At 36.9% G+C, this 18,023-nt stretch overlaps 1 protein-coding gene across 5 annotated transcripts in view; it reads right to left on the reverse strand.

Moving 5' to 3' along the window:
• The window catches only part of PTPN4 (protein tyrosine phosphatase non-receptor type 4), a 114,579-nt gene that overhangs the window by 71,160 nt on the left and 25,396 nt on the right, over positions 1-18,023 (reverse strand). For all 5 annotated transcript variants that reach the window (XR_012633957.1, XM_074910791.1, XM_074910790.1 and 2 more), the window contains exon 2: positions 1,061-1,215. Coding sequence is in view for 4 of the 5 variants with exons in the window: in XM_074910791.1 (XP_074766892.1) it covers positions 1,061-1,198 (138 nt within the window). In the remaining variant the exon portion in view is untranslated. The remainder of the gene's footprint in view (positions 1-1,060; positions 1,216-18,023) is intronic.

The following is an 18,023-nucleotide window of genomic DNA, read 5'->3' on the forward strand; positions in this document are numbered from 1 at the left end:
TGGGCAGTCCTACAGCTTGATTTGATATTGAGCTACCCCTTCAGTCCATTCACTAAAGCTTAATTTTCTCTTGAAAAACTTTAATAATCATGCCACCTGTAACTTTCACAATCATATGATTCAACCTTTCTCCACATAAGTCATCAATTCTGTAGCTTATAAAGTAAAAGCTGAGTTCTCCTGCCTCAGGACATCCCACAGATTCTTTCTTGTTGAGTTCTGGTTCTCACGGGGATCACTTTAGATGTTTTAATGTTTTCTTGTGAGGACCTTACCTGTTGTTTGTGAGGGTTTTTTTCCTCAAGAAGTCAAAATAAATGGTTGCACTTGTGTGAACATATGCACAAAATCACAAACGTTTTCACTTTAACTCCTTATCAAGGATCACAGATAAGAAAACCTGATGAATAACCTATTTAACTTCCAGGTTCATATGTAAAAGTTATTCACTTTTCTTGGTAACAGTCCTTAGCATTCAGTAACCAGCTTCCTATTTTCTTTCTTGTTATCCTCATTAGTACATTAGAAGGTGGTGAGTTTAAGTGAGAGAAATGACAGAACAAGAATATAATCTGAGAAAAGTAAAAAGCGAAAAGATACTTTAAGAGTATAGCTGTAACCAAATAGAACCATACATGCAATAGAACATGACAATTACATTACACAATCATGAGAAGAGTTACCATTACACCCTACTCATGCTCAAAATGCAAAAAACAGAATGGAAAAAAAAAAAAAGGCTTGCTTCTCCTTCAACTCAGTGGCAAAACTGTCCTCCATTTCCACTACACAACTTTATTTCTAGGAATTCTCTTCATGGACTAAATAATGCCTGGTTTATTTGATCTTGAAATGAAGATGTGTTAGTACTGTAGAGAATGCCAGAATGACTAAGTTCACAGTGACATAGTATGTACATGTACAAGCATGCCTATCTGAACATAACTTTCCCTTCTATTCTGTACTTAACACTATTTTGAAAAATCAAACTCTAGCCACATGAATCCAGCAAAGGAAAGTAAGCTCGGTGATACTGATTTTCAATAAGCAAATTACTTACATTAACTCTGAAAGCTTGTACAGTGTTATCCAGGAGAAGAACGTTGCAGACCACCTCTGTATGCTGCCTGTCTCGTGCCAGCTCAGATGCTCGTACATTGTAGGTTCTGCCAGCAGGCAATCGGAAACGTGCGGTCATTACTGTCCACACAGGGTCTTTAGGCAAAACAAAATTTAAAAAGATCAAGAAATGCAAATGCAAGAATGTCATACTTCAAAGAAAGGTCAACACACAGCAAGTCCATTGATAAAAAACTCCATTACAGACAAAAGAAAAATGAGTACTAAATTCATTGTATCCAATAACGAAACAATGTCTTACAAATTACAACACAACCTTATTCCAAAATACTCAATCCTTTACTTTATGCCCATTGTCCACTCCCTCCCTATTTTAAGGTTGCTTTGTGGGTTTGGGTTTTGGTTTTTTTTTAAAGATTCAGAATAGCTTTTCACTTCAAAAAGCATCATAACTGCTGGGTATCATGGCTACTAGGCTCCCAATATTAGAGACAATTAAGTAATTAATTTCAGTGCAGAACAGAAAAAAACCCCCACACTTACACCAAAAAGCTTTATAGAGGAAAAGCATGAAAAAAACAGCAAATATTATACATGAAGACTTTGATGCATTACTCTGCAAAGCCTGTGCATTCACTGTATAATCATTAGACATAAGAATACACAGTAATAAAACAATGCTAATGTTTTTGCTTTTTTTTTTTTTTTTAATTAAAACATGAATAGTTAAAGGTTTGTCCAACTACTGAATCTTCTGTATAGGTTAAGTGGATTGGATTTATATATCTAGTTTGGAAGCACAAGCAATTCTTGTTCTTCAAATAAGGAACCGTGACCAAAACAAGTCTACAACCTGTGCTAAGTGCTGATAAATAAAACACAGGAATTAAAACGTGACTTTCACATTTCAAAACTAAGATTCTAACGATTATCATGCAACTCCAATCCAGCAAAGTACTTATGTGCACACCTGATGCTTATTAGCCCTATCCAACAATACTAGTTACTTTCTTAAGCACCTCACAAGATCAGGGCCTGTGATTCACTTAATTACACACTCAGTGAACTATTTCTACATCCTTTGACACGAGCATAAGCAAACAGAAAGTTTCATAACTTAAATAGAGAATATATTGCAAAGGAAAATTAAAATGCCTTAAAAAGTAGTAAAAGAAAACAGGTATTCTCAAAACTGAATAGAAAATGTTTGGTTTTCCTTATTCTGCAAAAAAATATGAAGACTTCCAACACATTTACATGTTTGTTTCCTATTTTTTTGGGGTGGTGGTGGGTGTGTACCATGATAAAAAAAGAGGAGAATTTAAAAGAGGACAGCAAACATCCCAGCAGTGATTAGACAGCTTGCCTAGATCATAAGAGATATCTGTGCTCCAATATACACAAATGAATAGGGGTAACAAGTAAAAGATAATCCCCTCCTAAACAGTAGATAGGTTAGATATTTAGGCCCTTGTAGGAAAGTGGAAGACCAAGATCCAAGCCACCTATATCAGGATGGGCTGTGACTTTGCAGTTCAATCTTCTTCCCACCACCTGCAAACAACCTCCTGAGCAACTGCCCTGAAAATCACTGAGGTATTTTGCTTTTCTAGAGTATTTCTTCAGCTCTTCCAGTATGACCACACATATCAGATAAAAAAAAAATCTTTTGGATGGTAATCCATCCTTGCACAATGTTTCAGTTTTGACTTAAACAGTATTTTCAGATTAAAAAGTACTTGCTTCCTTAGCAGACAGCTTTTTTTTTTTTTTTTTTTTTGGCTACTCAGTCACTCTGGCTTCAGAACTGCAATGCTGTACTCATGTAGAATTACAGCAAGTTTATTTTTGTTTTGCTAAACTAACATGACAAACTGAGAAAGGATAAAGATACCAAATAAACCCACCAGCTGCAAGCTAAACTCATTAATTTCTCTTAATGATTAAATAATGAAAAATTGTGTCGCAAACATCAAATCTCCAAAGTAAAGCCCAACAAGAAAATACACGTCTGACAAGCCCTCGTGAAGAGGCTGCTTCCGCTAAGCCTTCTACAAGTCTCAAAAATAAAAGGCAGAAGCAAACCTTTAACAGAGAACAACAGCAACTGAACCTCCGTATCAGTGATCCGGAGTCAACAACATAACATTTCACAAACAATATTTTGTCACTTAGACATAATCTAAAAATCAATCGCCTTACTAGCCATAACGGCATAAAGATCAGCATCTTTATCAGTGCAGTTACACAACCAATAACTATAGCCAAGACTTTAGAGTGGTATTTGCCTGTGAGCTGAATCAAAGGTTTCAGAAAAGCAAGCAATTTGATTAAAACAGTTTATCCATACCACAGAAACAACCCTTTGACAGGCATATTTACAAGGATTTGAGTAAGTGACAAATCAACCAAGACACAGTGAGGGTTATCTTCAGAGTCCTTTCCATGAATACAAACACCAACGCATAAAGTAAGTCTGTTTAGCTTCCAAGTATTGCAGTCGTCATAAAAACATTTGATAGTGAGCTAGTAGGGTCTAACTCAACAATCCACAATTTTGTAGCAGAAAAACTAAAGATGACTTGTTAAAGGACAGAAACCATCATGCTTTAAGGGAAGAAAGCAAATCTCCCCTTTGCCTCCTGTTATCTCCCCTATTTTTGTCTTTTTTGCTGGTTAAGACTGACAGTATTTCTTCCTTCCTCATCACTGCCTTAAACTAGACAGAAAACTTATAGGTTTCAGAGCAACAAATTCGTAAGAGTGAGCAAAGAGAAAATCTGCCCTTAGTGATCCTCAAAATGCCAAGCAACCATTCACCATGTCCTTTGACAGACATAACCTGCAGACCCAGCAAGGCTCTTGCTGTAACATAGATGATCTTACTCCAACCAAAACCATTGCATAGTCACAGACAGTGCTTCAGGTCTTCCTCCGTGTACATAAATGAAATGCTCAAATTCAAGAAAGAAGGTGCTGTATTACGAGTTCGCTAAGGCAACAGAACCAGCTATATTGGGCCAGAACAACAGTTCATCTAGCTCACAGACCTGAAGGGCAATGCCTTCTCACTCACTTTAAGGAAGGAAGGGATTAGTAGGATACACGCATAAAGATTATTTCTCACATGCCATTCCACAGTCTGGAATTTAGCATCTTCCTGGTGTGGAACTCATACTCACACCATTCTGGACACCAGTCATTGCTGAATGTTGTCTTCATGGACTTAGGAAACCATGTTTTGAACTTTCAGGTGAGGCAATGAAACATTATATTCCATGTCCCACATACAATATGTCATAGCCTGAACAGCCATCTTGCAGTAGGCAAGTTTCTTCCATGAAACCAAGAAGCTTTTGCAACTACAGAATACAGTTTTACAACCAAGTACAATAACTGAAATCTTGGAATACTTCTACAAAATTAAACTATAACAGCCATGAAACTAATAGAAAGATGACAAAAGACAGACTATTTCCTGCAAATCACATTCAATGTTACTCTCTCCCCACATCAGCAAACTATGGAAGTACGTAGGCATTATGTTAAAATGCCTTCACCATCACATGCCCTCTCAAAAATACTCATCCTAAGATCCGCCAGGGCTATTCAATGTAACTGCTTTGTGGCCCATCATATGTCACAACCCATATTTAATCCTCTATCAGCATATGTACATACAAAAAGGACACAGTTGTTAAGCACTGACAGACTCTGCAATTACTGGTCTTACAGTGACACACTTGTTTTACAAAGTAATTGGCCCCGAACTGTATCCATATGTTCTTTACTCCTCCTTTCTTCTGGAAATACATCTACCAAGAACACAGACTCTCCTGACCAGGTATTGCCATTCTTGCTATACATTTTGAAAACATACTAGCAAAATAGTGAAATGTCTAGCTATTGCTTATGAGGCTGTAAATCACAACTATCTGATTTCCCAGCAAATACTGATATATAAAATGACAATACTGACAAAAATGCAGCTACGCTGGTTCCAAACTTCTGCAATGAAAATATGTTATAGTTAAAGTTAGTATGTAACAAATAAAGGACTGACTTCAATCTCAAAAGTAAAATCTGCAGCCCCAAATGAAGTAGGAGTAAAGGCAAAAGGTGAGATTCAACCAAAAAAAGTTTGAGTACTGGTTTAAACAGCAGGTTGACTTAAGCAAAGTACTACTGTGTGTGCATATCTACATCATGGACAGTCTTCCTATATATGCAAGTGGATTACTTAAAATTGTATATAAATCAGATTAATCTTTGCATATGAAGAAGGTTTTTGCTTATAATTTTTCAGCATCTTCTGCTAAGCATGTAATATTTAGACACTTGAATTCACAATCCAAGGCACATGGTGCTACAGCAACTGGAGAAGGACAGAACTTGTGCAATGAAACTTCACTTAACTCACGTCTGTGGAGGGAATAAGTTGTACATTTCCTGCCCGAGCTCAGGTTTCAAGGGATGAAGCAATTCTAGGGAGTGTTCCCTATCAAAGGGCAGAACATTCCTGCAATACTGGCTTGGTTAGGGCATTAAAGAGCATACAGAAGCTTCACAAGTGAATTTCGGCATCCTCTATTCTTTTATGTAAATGTATACAGTAAAATGACAATTTGCTTGGGCTTACAATAAACTAAACAATTTTAAGCAGCTTAATAAATAAGCAGTTGGTTAAGAAGCTAATTAACTGAAATTTAATTTATCCAAGAGTGCAACAGATTCACTGACTTGAAGTAAAGAGTTCTTTTAAAGACAGTTTGCATCGTGTACTATACACAACCATCTTAGCACAGTACAGTATGCACATGTGCATGCAAGGACATGAGAAATTTCACTTTTCATGGCTAATCTAAAGCAGCTAAGAAGCTAATTCACTGCCAGATTTCCATTTGTTTAGAAGATAGTATTTTAGCAACCCACAAGGCATGTATTTCCATGGTAGCCCACCTGCTGATTTGGGTCCAACACAGTACATTAATTTACTACAAGATGTAAAAAAAGTAGGCCAGACTCATAGAAAACCCACACCCTTATAACATGATGTAGATTCAATACATTAAATAGATTGCAGACCCCATGGTTGCTAAAATTATCCAGACAATCTAATTAGGAGGAAAAAAGCCTTATTAAAAGTACAATTTTCAAGGTTTAAACAGATTAATACAATAGACTGCATTTCAAACAAACACCGAGTTCTATCTAGAACCCATCTTCATATATGTTTACTGAAAACATTAGTGTAACATTAGATTAACTGTATTAACCAAAACCAGTTTGTAAATGCTAAACATCAGTTGATTGTGCACTATTTTGAGGAAAGTTCACATCAGTTCAACAAATGAAAGTTCAAATTTTTTATCTTTCAAAAATTGTTTTGAAAGCTTTCAGCAATTCTGATGTAGCACACTGCTTCAAGATGTTGCTTATAAATAAAATCAGAGTAGAAATGCATTTTCATGTAAGTGAATCAACCCATGCACTACAATCTTGAACTTGTTCCAACGATTCATACTTCATTCATTTCTTCCTGCTTTCTGCTGGCCAAACAATGGAAAGTATCCACAATTCTTGAAAGTTGATATGTAAACTTCGGGTCATTTTACTTTGTTGTCACCAGGTGCAAAGGTTCAAGCTAGACTTCTAGCCAGGCAATGGCATCATTAATGACTCTGGGCTCTACCAAAATCTTGTTTCTTTTTTGAGTTTATTAATTATCTGCAATATATAAACATGTTCATTCTGCTTAGGGAAAATAATATACTCTTGTAAAGCTACCATATGGCCACTTAATAAACTCTTCCTAAAACTTTCACTGGAAAAGAAGGATATTGCCTTTTTCCTGTTGATGAAACTGGGAGTTACAGTGACTGCACAATGTAACTACAAGCACTATTCCTTCAGTGCTACTACTTTCCCAAAGAGCTGTCAAAAGAGACCACTGGGTACAAGGAGACACTGGCACTGGAAGTTAGGAAGGTAAAAATTCCAAAACCTCAGCAACTTCTCTTCACTGGTGGGTAACCAGACTGTGCTCTTATTAGCCCAACTATTTGTATGGGGCTGATAGCTCTGAGACCCCAAGCTCACCCCCCTCCTCCGTCAGGGCTTCCCGCACCCTTCTTCACAGCCTGGCCCTGAGCAGTGTCCATGCTTCATATGCAAAACTTGTACACAAATTTATCTAATCTCCAGCTGCTTTTATACATTCCCTCAAGACTTCTATTATCTGCAAGCACTCAGAGCTGCTTGATTAAATCCGTCACAGATGCAAGTAGTACAGAACAGCAAAAGAAATTCCTATCTGCAAATACTTCACTCTTGAGAGCAACAGAGCAACATACATGCCCCCCCAAACATCCATAATCTCACCTGCATTTCACAGAATGACCTACTTTTACACCCTCCTTTTCCACATCCTTGATCCTCAACCACATGAAGAGCCAAACCTAACACAAAAAGCATTAATTCTTAAACCTGACAGTTTCTGAAAATTCTAGGCCCAAAGTTCAATGGTTGAGAGAAAAGAAGTTGAATTTAGCCTCTCTCCTCCAGCATCAGCTTCTCCTATTCACGAACCAGCAACAAGAGAATTAATATTCTATCCATTTATTCAGATAAATTTCTGAGATTGTTAATTCATCTAATTTTATGAACATACAGATTTCATGGGGTTAGTTGTCGATTTCAGTATGGGCTTGACACCTAAATTAATAATTACTCAGTTTAAAAATTACTCAAGGACTTCTTTTTAAATTAAGACCTCCTTGAATTATGCTCTATCTACTCCTTTGGATGGGGTTTCAAATTTTAACTGCTGTGTGATATCAAGCAAGATTTTCACTGTTATAATCACATCATTACTAATAGAGACAAAAGTTAAAGTTGAAACACCTTGCTCTGCCACTCCCAGAATTTCATTCTTTCCAACATAATAATTAACGAGTATTCAGTCACTATATACAGGATAGTGGCCAATCTGTTAGAGAAAGCTGGAGGATGTACACCAGAACACAGCAAATTAGTGTGGTAATACTGTAGCAATTGTCTATTTCATTTGAAAAAATAAACTATTTCAACAATTTGACAATTTCCTCCCTTGATCCTCCCCCTTCCCCCAAGAACAAGAGCATAGCTAACAGAAAGGCCTATTATAAGTGACACTTCTAATTAAATGTCAATACTCATTATGCTTGAACTGTATGCACAATGCTCCCAAAACAAGCCTCTCAAATTCAGCTGCCTCCTTTCTCTGCTTTGGGTCTGAAGTAGGTCAGTGCAGGAAGTCTGGTATCTGCTTTTCTTCATCTCTGTATGTAACATTTCAGAAAACACAAAACCAGCAAGATAAAATTAATTAGTTAGGGATTACAATACTTACTGGCAAAGTTTAGAAGTAATACTAATAAAAAAAAAGTAGTTCTTAGAAACAATGCCAATTATTTTGAACCTAAAACCTTCATGTTCTCCCTTTCTATGCCCAGTCATTTTTCATATGAAGAAAGTATCTATTCCATCTTCACTATCCAGGACTCTAGATTAAACACAGCCCAAGAAGATATTAAAAAATTTGAGTGAAAAGACAACAAAAAAAAACCCCAAACCCTAAAGGGACTTACAGATTCCAAACAGCTCAATATGGTTCATTTTAAACCCATTTTTTGGTTTTAAATTTATTCTTTGTGAATACCTGCCCACACCACATCGAAACTGGCAGCCTGATAAATGCACTGGATTTCCATAGCACATCCATTCATAGTAAATTTGATCTCATTTTTCAGTTTTTGACCAGTTTTCTAAACGGGGAGCTCAGCTTCAGAAAGGCTGAAGAAATACACTCAATGCACTAGAAGTCTGCAGCTAAGAATGATCTAGAATTAAGTCAGACTTCCTTTTTTATTTTTTTTCGAGCAGGTTCAACCCGTTTCTCTTGTCACTGCAACAGCGTTACAGGTCAGAGTGTGAACAAATGCAAAGACAACATAAAAGCTCCTTCCAGCTAGCTCCTACCAGCTCAAGGCTGACTACTCACTGACCTGATGATAACAGTACTTCAGAATAGACAGGACTTTTGCATCACTTCCAAATGATGCAAGAAAAACATCCAGAGTCCATGTGTCTTTAGGAAAAAGCTTCGTATTGAGTACCTATGGTTACTCACAACAAATACAAACCCATCTGTCCTACAGGTGATACACCAAAGTCACAATCAGACTCGAAACATGATACGAATTTGTGCAGACATACTGTTTCTGACTGGAGACCTTTCATTTGCATCTGACACTCAAGGGTAAGGGAAGTTTGACAAAACAAAAGTTCTGTACACTTTGAACAAAATGTGAGAAGGAGTTTACATGAGGTTTCAGGGATTATTTTGAGCATAAATCTAGGAAGTTTCTATATGATATCAATATACTCATATGCACCTTAATGAACCCCTGCCCCTCTATTAAGCAATAAACTACAATTGATCTGCTGGAGTCACCTGGATCATAGTGTTACTGCTTTACAGAATGGTTCAGTAAAGTCATACCATGGTGCCAAGAAACAGAGAGCAGGCAGCTGAAGCTAGAAATGTCTTTTAAGTAAAGCCACTGGTATAGTTTTAGGCCTGTAATATGAAAACAGAAGTTTATGGCAACCACCAGCTACAGCAGTGGCCAGCTTGTGAGCCAGCAAAGACACATGGAAGGGAAGAGCCCCTGGGTGCCTGGCTCTGGTCACTGCACCACTACATGACCACTTCAGCCAGTGCGATGGACAGCAAAGAAACACATGCATCGCCTTAGCAGCAAACCATGCTCCTGAAATAAGCAATTTAGGATGGAAAATGGCAAAGCTAGAAGGGAAAAAAAATCAAATCTAACTTTTTAAAAAAAATTCAAATGCAGACAAAACCCTGTGGAAAGGCAGATAGGTAAAGCAGTCAGAAAATTATAAAGCTGCCAGGAAAAAGAACCAGGGAGAAGAGTGCTGTTTAAGTATCACAAAATGGTGAATTTACACTATCCTTCTATACTTTAAAATATTACAAATTAAACAAATACGCAAATGCATTGATAAGACATAAACCCACCTTGTTTCCTAGTATGTAGCTGTCAGCTCATGATATTTGGAGGAATTTATCATGTGTAAAGATTACTAGGAATAAATAGAAAAGTTTTCCAAGTGATTTCCACCTCCAATACTTTCAACCATTATATCCATAACCTGCCCTTGTTTGAAAATAGCCTTAAAAATGGCAATCTGTGACCCTCGCACAGATGATTACTACATCTAACTCTTCTCATTCCTGGATCTCTTATTCTTGGTTTCATGACTCAATGCTATAATAAGATGTAATAAATGGAGACTATAATGAAACATTACTAAAATATCTTCTTGATAGAAACTTCTCAAAATAAATTTGCAGTTCTTTTTTAAATGTGTTCTTAAACTAGGTTAAATAGATTTAAATAGATTTTTCATTAAAAGGAAATTCTGGCTCCTGTACAACTCTAGGATTAGGAAGCCTAAATATTTACTCACCAAAAGAGAAAAGGGTTGAAGTCAGTGCAAGTTCAGACAAACTAAATCCAGAACACCAGGCGATAATAACAAGTTAGTATTTTATATTGTGCTTAAGGTGGGGGGCAGGTGGGCGGGATGGACACATGGATGGATGACAATGACACCAAACCCAAAAACCCCAAAACTTCTTCCTACAGCTTTTCTCAGAACCTTAAGGAGAAACTAAATTTTATTCTCCTTTGTTAAACAACTCAAAAAAGCTTTACCTATTAAATAATGAGTTTACAGTCCTCTACAGGCCTAGTAGAAACCAAAAGCTCTTTAGTATCTAAGAGAAGCCTGGTAATCTTCAATCCTTTAATGACAATGTACAACTGTCTATAGCTAGAATAATTTAGTACAGTCCTTTCAGGATACTAATTATTAACAGCTCTAAACTTGAACAACAGCCTGACTATACGTGCTGAATCAAGGAAATATATCAAGTGAGAATTAGGTTTTGATTTCAGCTATTCCATCTACAGATAGGACAGGTTTTTAACACAATCTAAAAAGCCAAAAAAAGTAAGAAATTACATGTAAATAACAACTGCTGGTCTTCAACAGTTGTATACAACTAAGCAGATAAAACAGGGGTGAAACACCAAATTCTGGAAAGTTACATGTTCTAACTTGGTGTGACTGTAAATGAACACAAGTCCCACATCTTGTATGCCCTGCAAGCCTCAACCACAGTTATCTAAAGACATCAACAGAAAACACTGATGGAGAAAATCTGTGGGCTAGCTATTAGCCACTTGAGCACCCACAGATCGATACTGCTGCACACAGCAGGAACCTCAAGTCCAGAGCAGCTAGTTGAATTGGTAGCTTTAGTTCCAGCCATGGCATCTGTGTTGTGAAGCCTTTGAAGCTGAAGGCAGTCTGAATTGAAAACAAACTGGCAAAATTCAGAAAAAGCTTTTATTCTACTCATAGCCAACTTCAAGTTGAATTTCGGCTGGCACTAGAACTGAGGTATTAGACAGAGGGAGGAAAGTTGTCTATGTATATTCTGTTCAGAGTTGCTAAACCTAAGCCAAATTATCTTCAATAGACTTAAACACAGCAGATGCTAATTCTAAGGCTGAATATAACCAATTGGACACTTTCCATCAAAATTAGTTTTTAATCAGAAATGCCATTTCCACAAAAGAGAAATTTTCCCATGGAAAATTTCAGTTTGCCAAAAAACACCGATTTTCTGCCGGAAACATTAAAATAATGCCTGTCTGGCTACCTGCCTGGAAAACGCTTGTCAATTCCACTTCCTCCTCAAACAGAAAACAAACCAAGGGAAGTCTTTTAGCAAGGTTGCCCAGAGAAGTGACCTCACTTCATCCGTGAACCTGGCTTTCAGCCACCCTTGCCTCGCACTCCTCCTGACACCTGGATACTCAGCCTCTCCCCAGCTTTCGGGCCCTGAGGGATGAGTGTGGAGCAGGTTACCTCTTCAGCTGCTCCTGAGGTGCACACTAGAGAAAGACCCCAAAGCATGTCTGGGCACTAGAACGGAAAACTGTCTGCACAGGGTGACAGCAGCTTTCCTGACAGACCTGCCCAGTAGCAAAAGCATCACCCTATTCATATCATCCCAAATTTCAAGTTCTCATTTTGTTTATTTATTAAGAACTCTCACATTTGTACAACTTCAGCGCAGTTTACATAAGTATTTTGCAGACTCGCCTCTGCCTCCTCTCAAAGATTTTCTTCATAGGAAACAATTTCCATTTTCAAGCCGGTCCAAGAGGACCAGAAGTTCAAAATTATTTGAGTGAATCTGGCAATGAAAATATCACTCGTGTTCAAATGATTAAGAAGGTAAAATTGATAACAATTCACCTGCACTGAAATTAAATATATAAATCAGTTTTGTGGGTTTTGTTTCTTTAGCAAAGTATCTTAAGGAGGTTTAAGCTCCCCAGGTTTGTAAATTGTACAAACCTACTTTGTAAAATGATCATTTTCAAAGATCTTGACCCAGAAGATCACAGGACAATTTTATCTGTACTTCTTACAAAGTGAAACTCAAAGCCAAACCAGAAGTTTTCCAAAATTGTGGCATACCGACCTCAACAGTCACACCTTGTCAGGGGTTATGACATGATTAAATGTTAAGACCAGGCTGCAGGCTCCAGGCGCTCATCTACATACTTTCTGAGTTTTGTAAATTGTTAAACTACGATTAATTCTGTACATAAACGAGTAAGAGGAATTATCTTCATGGGTATTTTCTAAGAGTTATCTAAAAATGCTTTTCCTTTTGGGATGCATTTCCTTCTTTTGAAACTAAATTGACAAACTTACAGAAACTTCTGTAAAAAAATAATATTGGAAGAAAACATCATGTAAGAGGAAAGACAAGATCCAAACTTACATAAAAAGTTTGTAATTCTTACCAGGGTTCATCAAAGTAGACTTCTGAAAAAACTTTAAAGTTTTATGTTTTGTTTCTGAATATGACTGTTTTCTTCCTTACAGCTTTGTTCTTTATAGAATTACACGGTAATACTTGGAAGTTTCCACAAAATTAACTTAACAAAAATAGCAGATGTTATTAATGGTGTGAAAAACAACATCACACTGTCAAGACTAACTATGAATATACTGCAACCAAAAAAAAACCCCAACCCCATCCCTATATTCCCACATCCAAAAAGTAAAGGCACAAAACCTAGAAAAGAATTTTTTAATGCACTACAGCACCAAAATGACCATGCGACCTAAGTGAAACTAAAATCCACTGACAAACTCTGTATTTATATACTATTAATCTCAGCCCACCCAACTAAATCCCAGACCTTTAATTAAAAGTTAGATTCCTTTTACTAACGTGATAGTGAATTATTTTCCAGGTACAGGTATACATTTTCTATATAAAAACATTTAGTGTCATTGCATTTAATAGAATAACCGACTGAGAAAAATTATCTGGCCATTTTGCTTGGAGCCGAAAACCTCTAAAATCAGCTGCCATTCAGAATCAACAAGAAACTTTCAATACTGCTGGTTTAAGATTAATTAATTCAATTATTCTATTATTTACTGAATTTATTTTTAGTAGGAAAACAAACTTCTACAATCACCTCTAAAGCATTCACGTTCAGGAAGACAACAGAGACTTTAATGCTTCTTTATCATATTGGCTCACTTCAGTATGAAGTTTCATGTCCACTGAAAAAGCAGGCACATAACCATGTTACAATCAACTAAAAATGAAGCAATAAAAGAAACATCACATCTCCAGCTGAAATAAAACATTGCTGAGAAAGGCAAATGAACACACACATGCAGAGTTAGTGTGTGTTGAATTTAAAGAGCAACAGGCTATTAAAAGGAAAGTGTACTACAAAATTATAAAAGGCTATTCTTAAGCTTAATGTCACACTACTATTTATCACACTGATATTTATCTCATGTATTTACTGATTTTAAGCAAGAACAAAACCCTGAATGCAGTTTAATCACCTACCTATCACAGTGTCTTCAATTTCATTTACTTCTCTGATGTTTCTGAGAACTTTCATCTGGCCAAATCCATAATCTGACAGAAACCTAGCACACACCTCTGGCCACAAACCAACAGAGAAGAGCCCATCGCCCCTGACGATACCTTGACAGTAATCAAATTACCTCTTAGTCTTCTTTGTGAAACAACCCGAGCTCTGGCAGTACCCTGTTAAGATACCTTCTCTGCCTCTAAAACCGTAAGATGGTTCAAATCTTCACCCCAAGCCTCTTTACTGTGTTGCAGACTGCAAGCACAGCTACCATGCCTCAACTGAGAGGCTGGGAGCGAGTTCGGTTTTTGTTTTCTTCCCCTATCAGAACTATAAATGCCAACCTGTTTGCAACCACAGCCCAATACAGAAGTCCACACGTCATCATAGCAAATGTTCTCAAACTTGTGGTATGAAAAGATCAGGCCAATTTTTTGGGTTGGTTTTGGGGTTTTTTTGTTTTTGTTTTTTTTACCAAAGCCTAATTCTAAGAAAACCATGCTGACAGAGGTGGTTATAAGCCTAGTCACTAAACTGTGAATAAGTGAAACGCAAATCAACTTTTCCACTACATTGCCTATAACTGACATCTACTTACTCGCAACAAAATAATCTAATGATAAAAGTTGCTCTCAAAAGGAGTCTTAATCGAGTGACTAATTTTGCTTTATATGCCACAGTGAAGTTCACACTATTTGTGTAAAAAAAATTACCGTTAAAAATGAACATATGTTATTTTACTGTTCAACTGTATACAGGAGAGACTGCAACGTCCTAGCCTTTAACAATCTTTTCCCACTGTTTTAAAAATAAGGATACAGCATTCTTTTTCTGTTTAAAGTAAAATGACTGAAGCAGCAGATTGATTTAAGAGCCTTCTATGCAAACTAATTCACCTTCCAACACACAGCAGCTTTACAAAATGCTTAGCAAAAAAACGTTTGGATAGTCTCTTCCACTATATTGAATTTAACAGTTTAACTGAACAAAACCAGTTATAATCCCCCAGACTGTTAGAAACCAGAAATTTGCAAGGCTGTTCCATCTTTACTTGCAGTCAGTTCTCTTTGCTCCTCCATGCAAGTGCTGAACTCCCAAGCCCCACCTCTACTGAGCCAGGGACTATGCAAGGCAGCAGGTCTGAAAGACAGATTTTAACTAATTCCCTCAGTGCTCTCGGTTCTCCTTTGATTCTACTGAAAAAGTACTTTAAGTAATAATGAATGATTACGCTGAATGTCTCTCTGTTTCAAATTTATAACAAGCATGTGGTAGTCTACAAAAACCTGACAGTGGAGACCTAACACAAGGCTTAGTGAGCATGTCTTCAGCAAAGTTGCCATACCACAAATGCCAGAAAGGTAATTCTTAGTCAAAATAAAAAGGTAATGTCAATGTGCATGAAAAAAACAACTTATCCACAATACCATGATTTCCAAAACAATGTATGGAACACATATTTTATGTAGCTGATGTGCAGTGACAGCCTAAGCAATAGTCACAGTATAAAACTAACTCACTCTGCTATTCATTATTTCTATATATTCGTTATTTCTATACAAGGGATGAAATCCTGTCTCCAAAGCTCTCTGACAAGCATCTCGGTAACACAACAAGTCAATGTACTTTTATGATAGTAGACCTTTAATATTTGTAAATTCAGTACAAGCTATTATGTAGACAACTGACATTTAGCCAAAATCCCTATCAAAGACAGGGCAGTAACTCCTGCCCTAAAAACTAAGAATGGAAATGATGCTGCAGTTTTTAAATCTAGGAAGTAACTACTTCCTCAGGTGCAATTGCAGTCCACATTAAACACAGTAGAGGACTTAATAAGTAGACATATTTCCGCCCAGCATTTCAGTTCTCAAGGATCCATACACACTAAATGACCCATACTTCCAGTGTGCACTGGTATGTGGAGACGTGAATCTCTGACAAACAAACTGGAATTCCTTCAAGCCTGTGGAGCCAAAAAGATTCAAGTCTTCTGACAGAAATGATAAATTTAAGTGTCCCTAACGAGAAAAAGCTCTGCAGAATGTACCCAAGTTTCTCAGCTTCTCATCCTTTTGGTAAAGGTGAGAATCAAAATTTTTGCTGTTTTCTATAAAAGCAGTGGAAAGGAAGCTGCCAGCAAGTAAAATCATCACTTCCTTAAATACCTTTCCTTTGAGGCCATCATTGAACACTTTTTTCTGCTCAACTGCCAAGCAGTCAACATTTTGGGACAGATTCATTTCCCTTTTCTAAAAGGGAACAGAAGCTACCGTGGATAAAAAAAAATCACCTCTCAAAATACAGAGCACAAATGAGTATCTGCGCAGTGTCTCCCTCTGAATAATGCCAAGTGCAGAGACAGTTGATGGTAGACACGGGGAACACCCAGATTTCAACCTAGTGTCAGCTATCCCAAAATTATGATCTTTTTTTAGAAAAAAGTTCACCACTAGATCAGATATGATTAGTCTCCACTAGTGCTAACTTACACAAATGAGAAAGCGTACCTCTAAGATGTATTCAGTAAGTAAATATCAAAAATAATGGGGCAAGTTTTACAAAGAATCTAGCTTAGTTTCTCAAAAGCTCTAAAAGACCTTACTCTAGGTATTTCTGCTTTATTTAAAGGAAAATGCAGCTCTAAAATATACCACTATAATTCTTGCTTATGGTCAGAGTTCACAAACTCACAATAAAAGGCTATGGTTTATACAATAACGAATATTTAAGTTACTTCTATGAATACCATTAAAAACAACAAAAATTCCTATCAAGTTGGTAATATAAACAAGAAAATTTTCTCAATATATTTTCTAATTTTATAAAGACAGATATGGTCTCTCTTGATAGAACCATTCTTCTATGAATATTTGACATCAAATGTAATATTTTTTGTCTTAGCAAGTGCATGTTATCATCCCTGAAAGAAACAGTAGATAACAGTGAACACTGGAGATAGCATATTGTTGAGTTTATGTTTTCAGACATTTAAATGTGGCTACTAATAGCCCTTTTAGAAGTCATTAGGCATCATTAGGCAATTTAAATAATATGCTAATTAAGTAATCTTAAAATAGCCTGGCTCTTGTTCCTGTTGTTTTCCCTGGAAAGACAGGTACAAACATGGATCAGATTCACAAGCTGATGCTACAGATTCACTGAAACTACAAAGAAAATTATTTATTACTGAAACCATTAGTTCCGTACCATTCCCCTCCTTCAAGTATTCCAGATCTCCTCCAAGTCCCTTCTTCACTTCTCAAGGCTCTAACAGTCCCCCTTCTAACTGTTCAATTCCCTTCACCACTCAAATCCTTCTCTACATTATGCCCATTTCTCTAACCACCATTCAACCTCTCTCTGGCCTACTCCATTCTTGTCTTTGCTACTCCATGTCCTACTCCTCTCCTTTGCAGTGGATACAGAAGACCAAACAGCAATAGAAATTACCAAAACTTTCCCAAAACTCACAGAAAACCAAACACACACCACCTGGAAGCAAGAAGAAAAACTGTAGCCAAGAGACAAGAATCATGCCCAAGTGTGCTCCCAAGCTTAAAAGAAAGATGCCAGATACATCTATAGTCAGAGTAACACCACCTGTGTAAGGTGCCTGATGCACTCTGCTGAGATGTTTTCCACATGGTTAAACAGAAGGGATGGACGGCAACATAATCACCTACACAGCATTACCAAAAATCATTAAAAGGCTTTTAAATCTCTCAGATTTTAACATGAGGTATCAAAAGATTCCCACACCATCAGAACAATGCATAAAGGACCTGCACAGTCAAGTGACTTCTCCCTAACAGTCTCCTAGATGCACAAATTTTGAGTTAATTCTGGGTTTCAGAACTTCCCCTGCCTCATTTTTCTACCATC

This window comes from Athene noctua, chromosome 7 (genome assembly GCF_965140245.1).
Source record: "Athene noctua chromosome 7, bAthNoc1.hap1.1, whole genome shotgun sequence".
In the NCBI taxonomy this organism is placed as follows: Eukaryota; Metazoa; Chordata; class Aves; order Strigiformes; family Strigidae; genus Athene; species Athene noctua.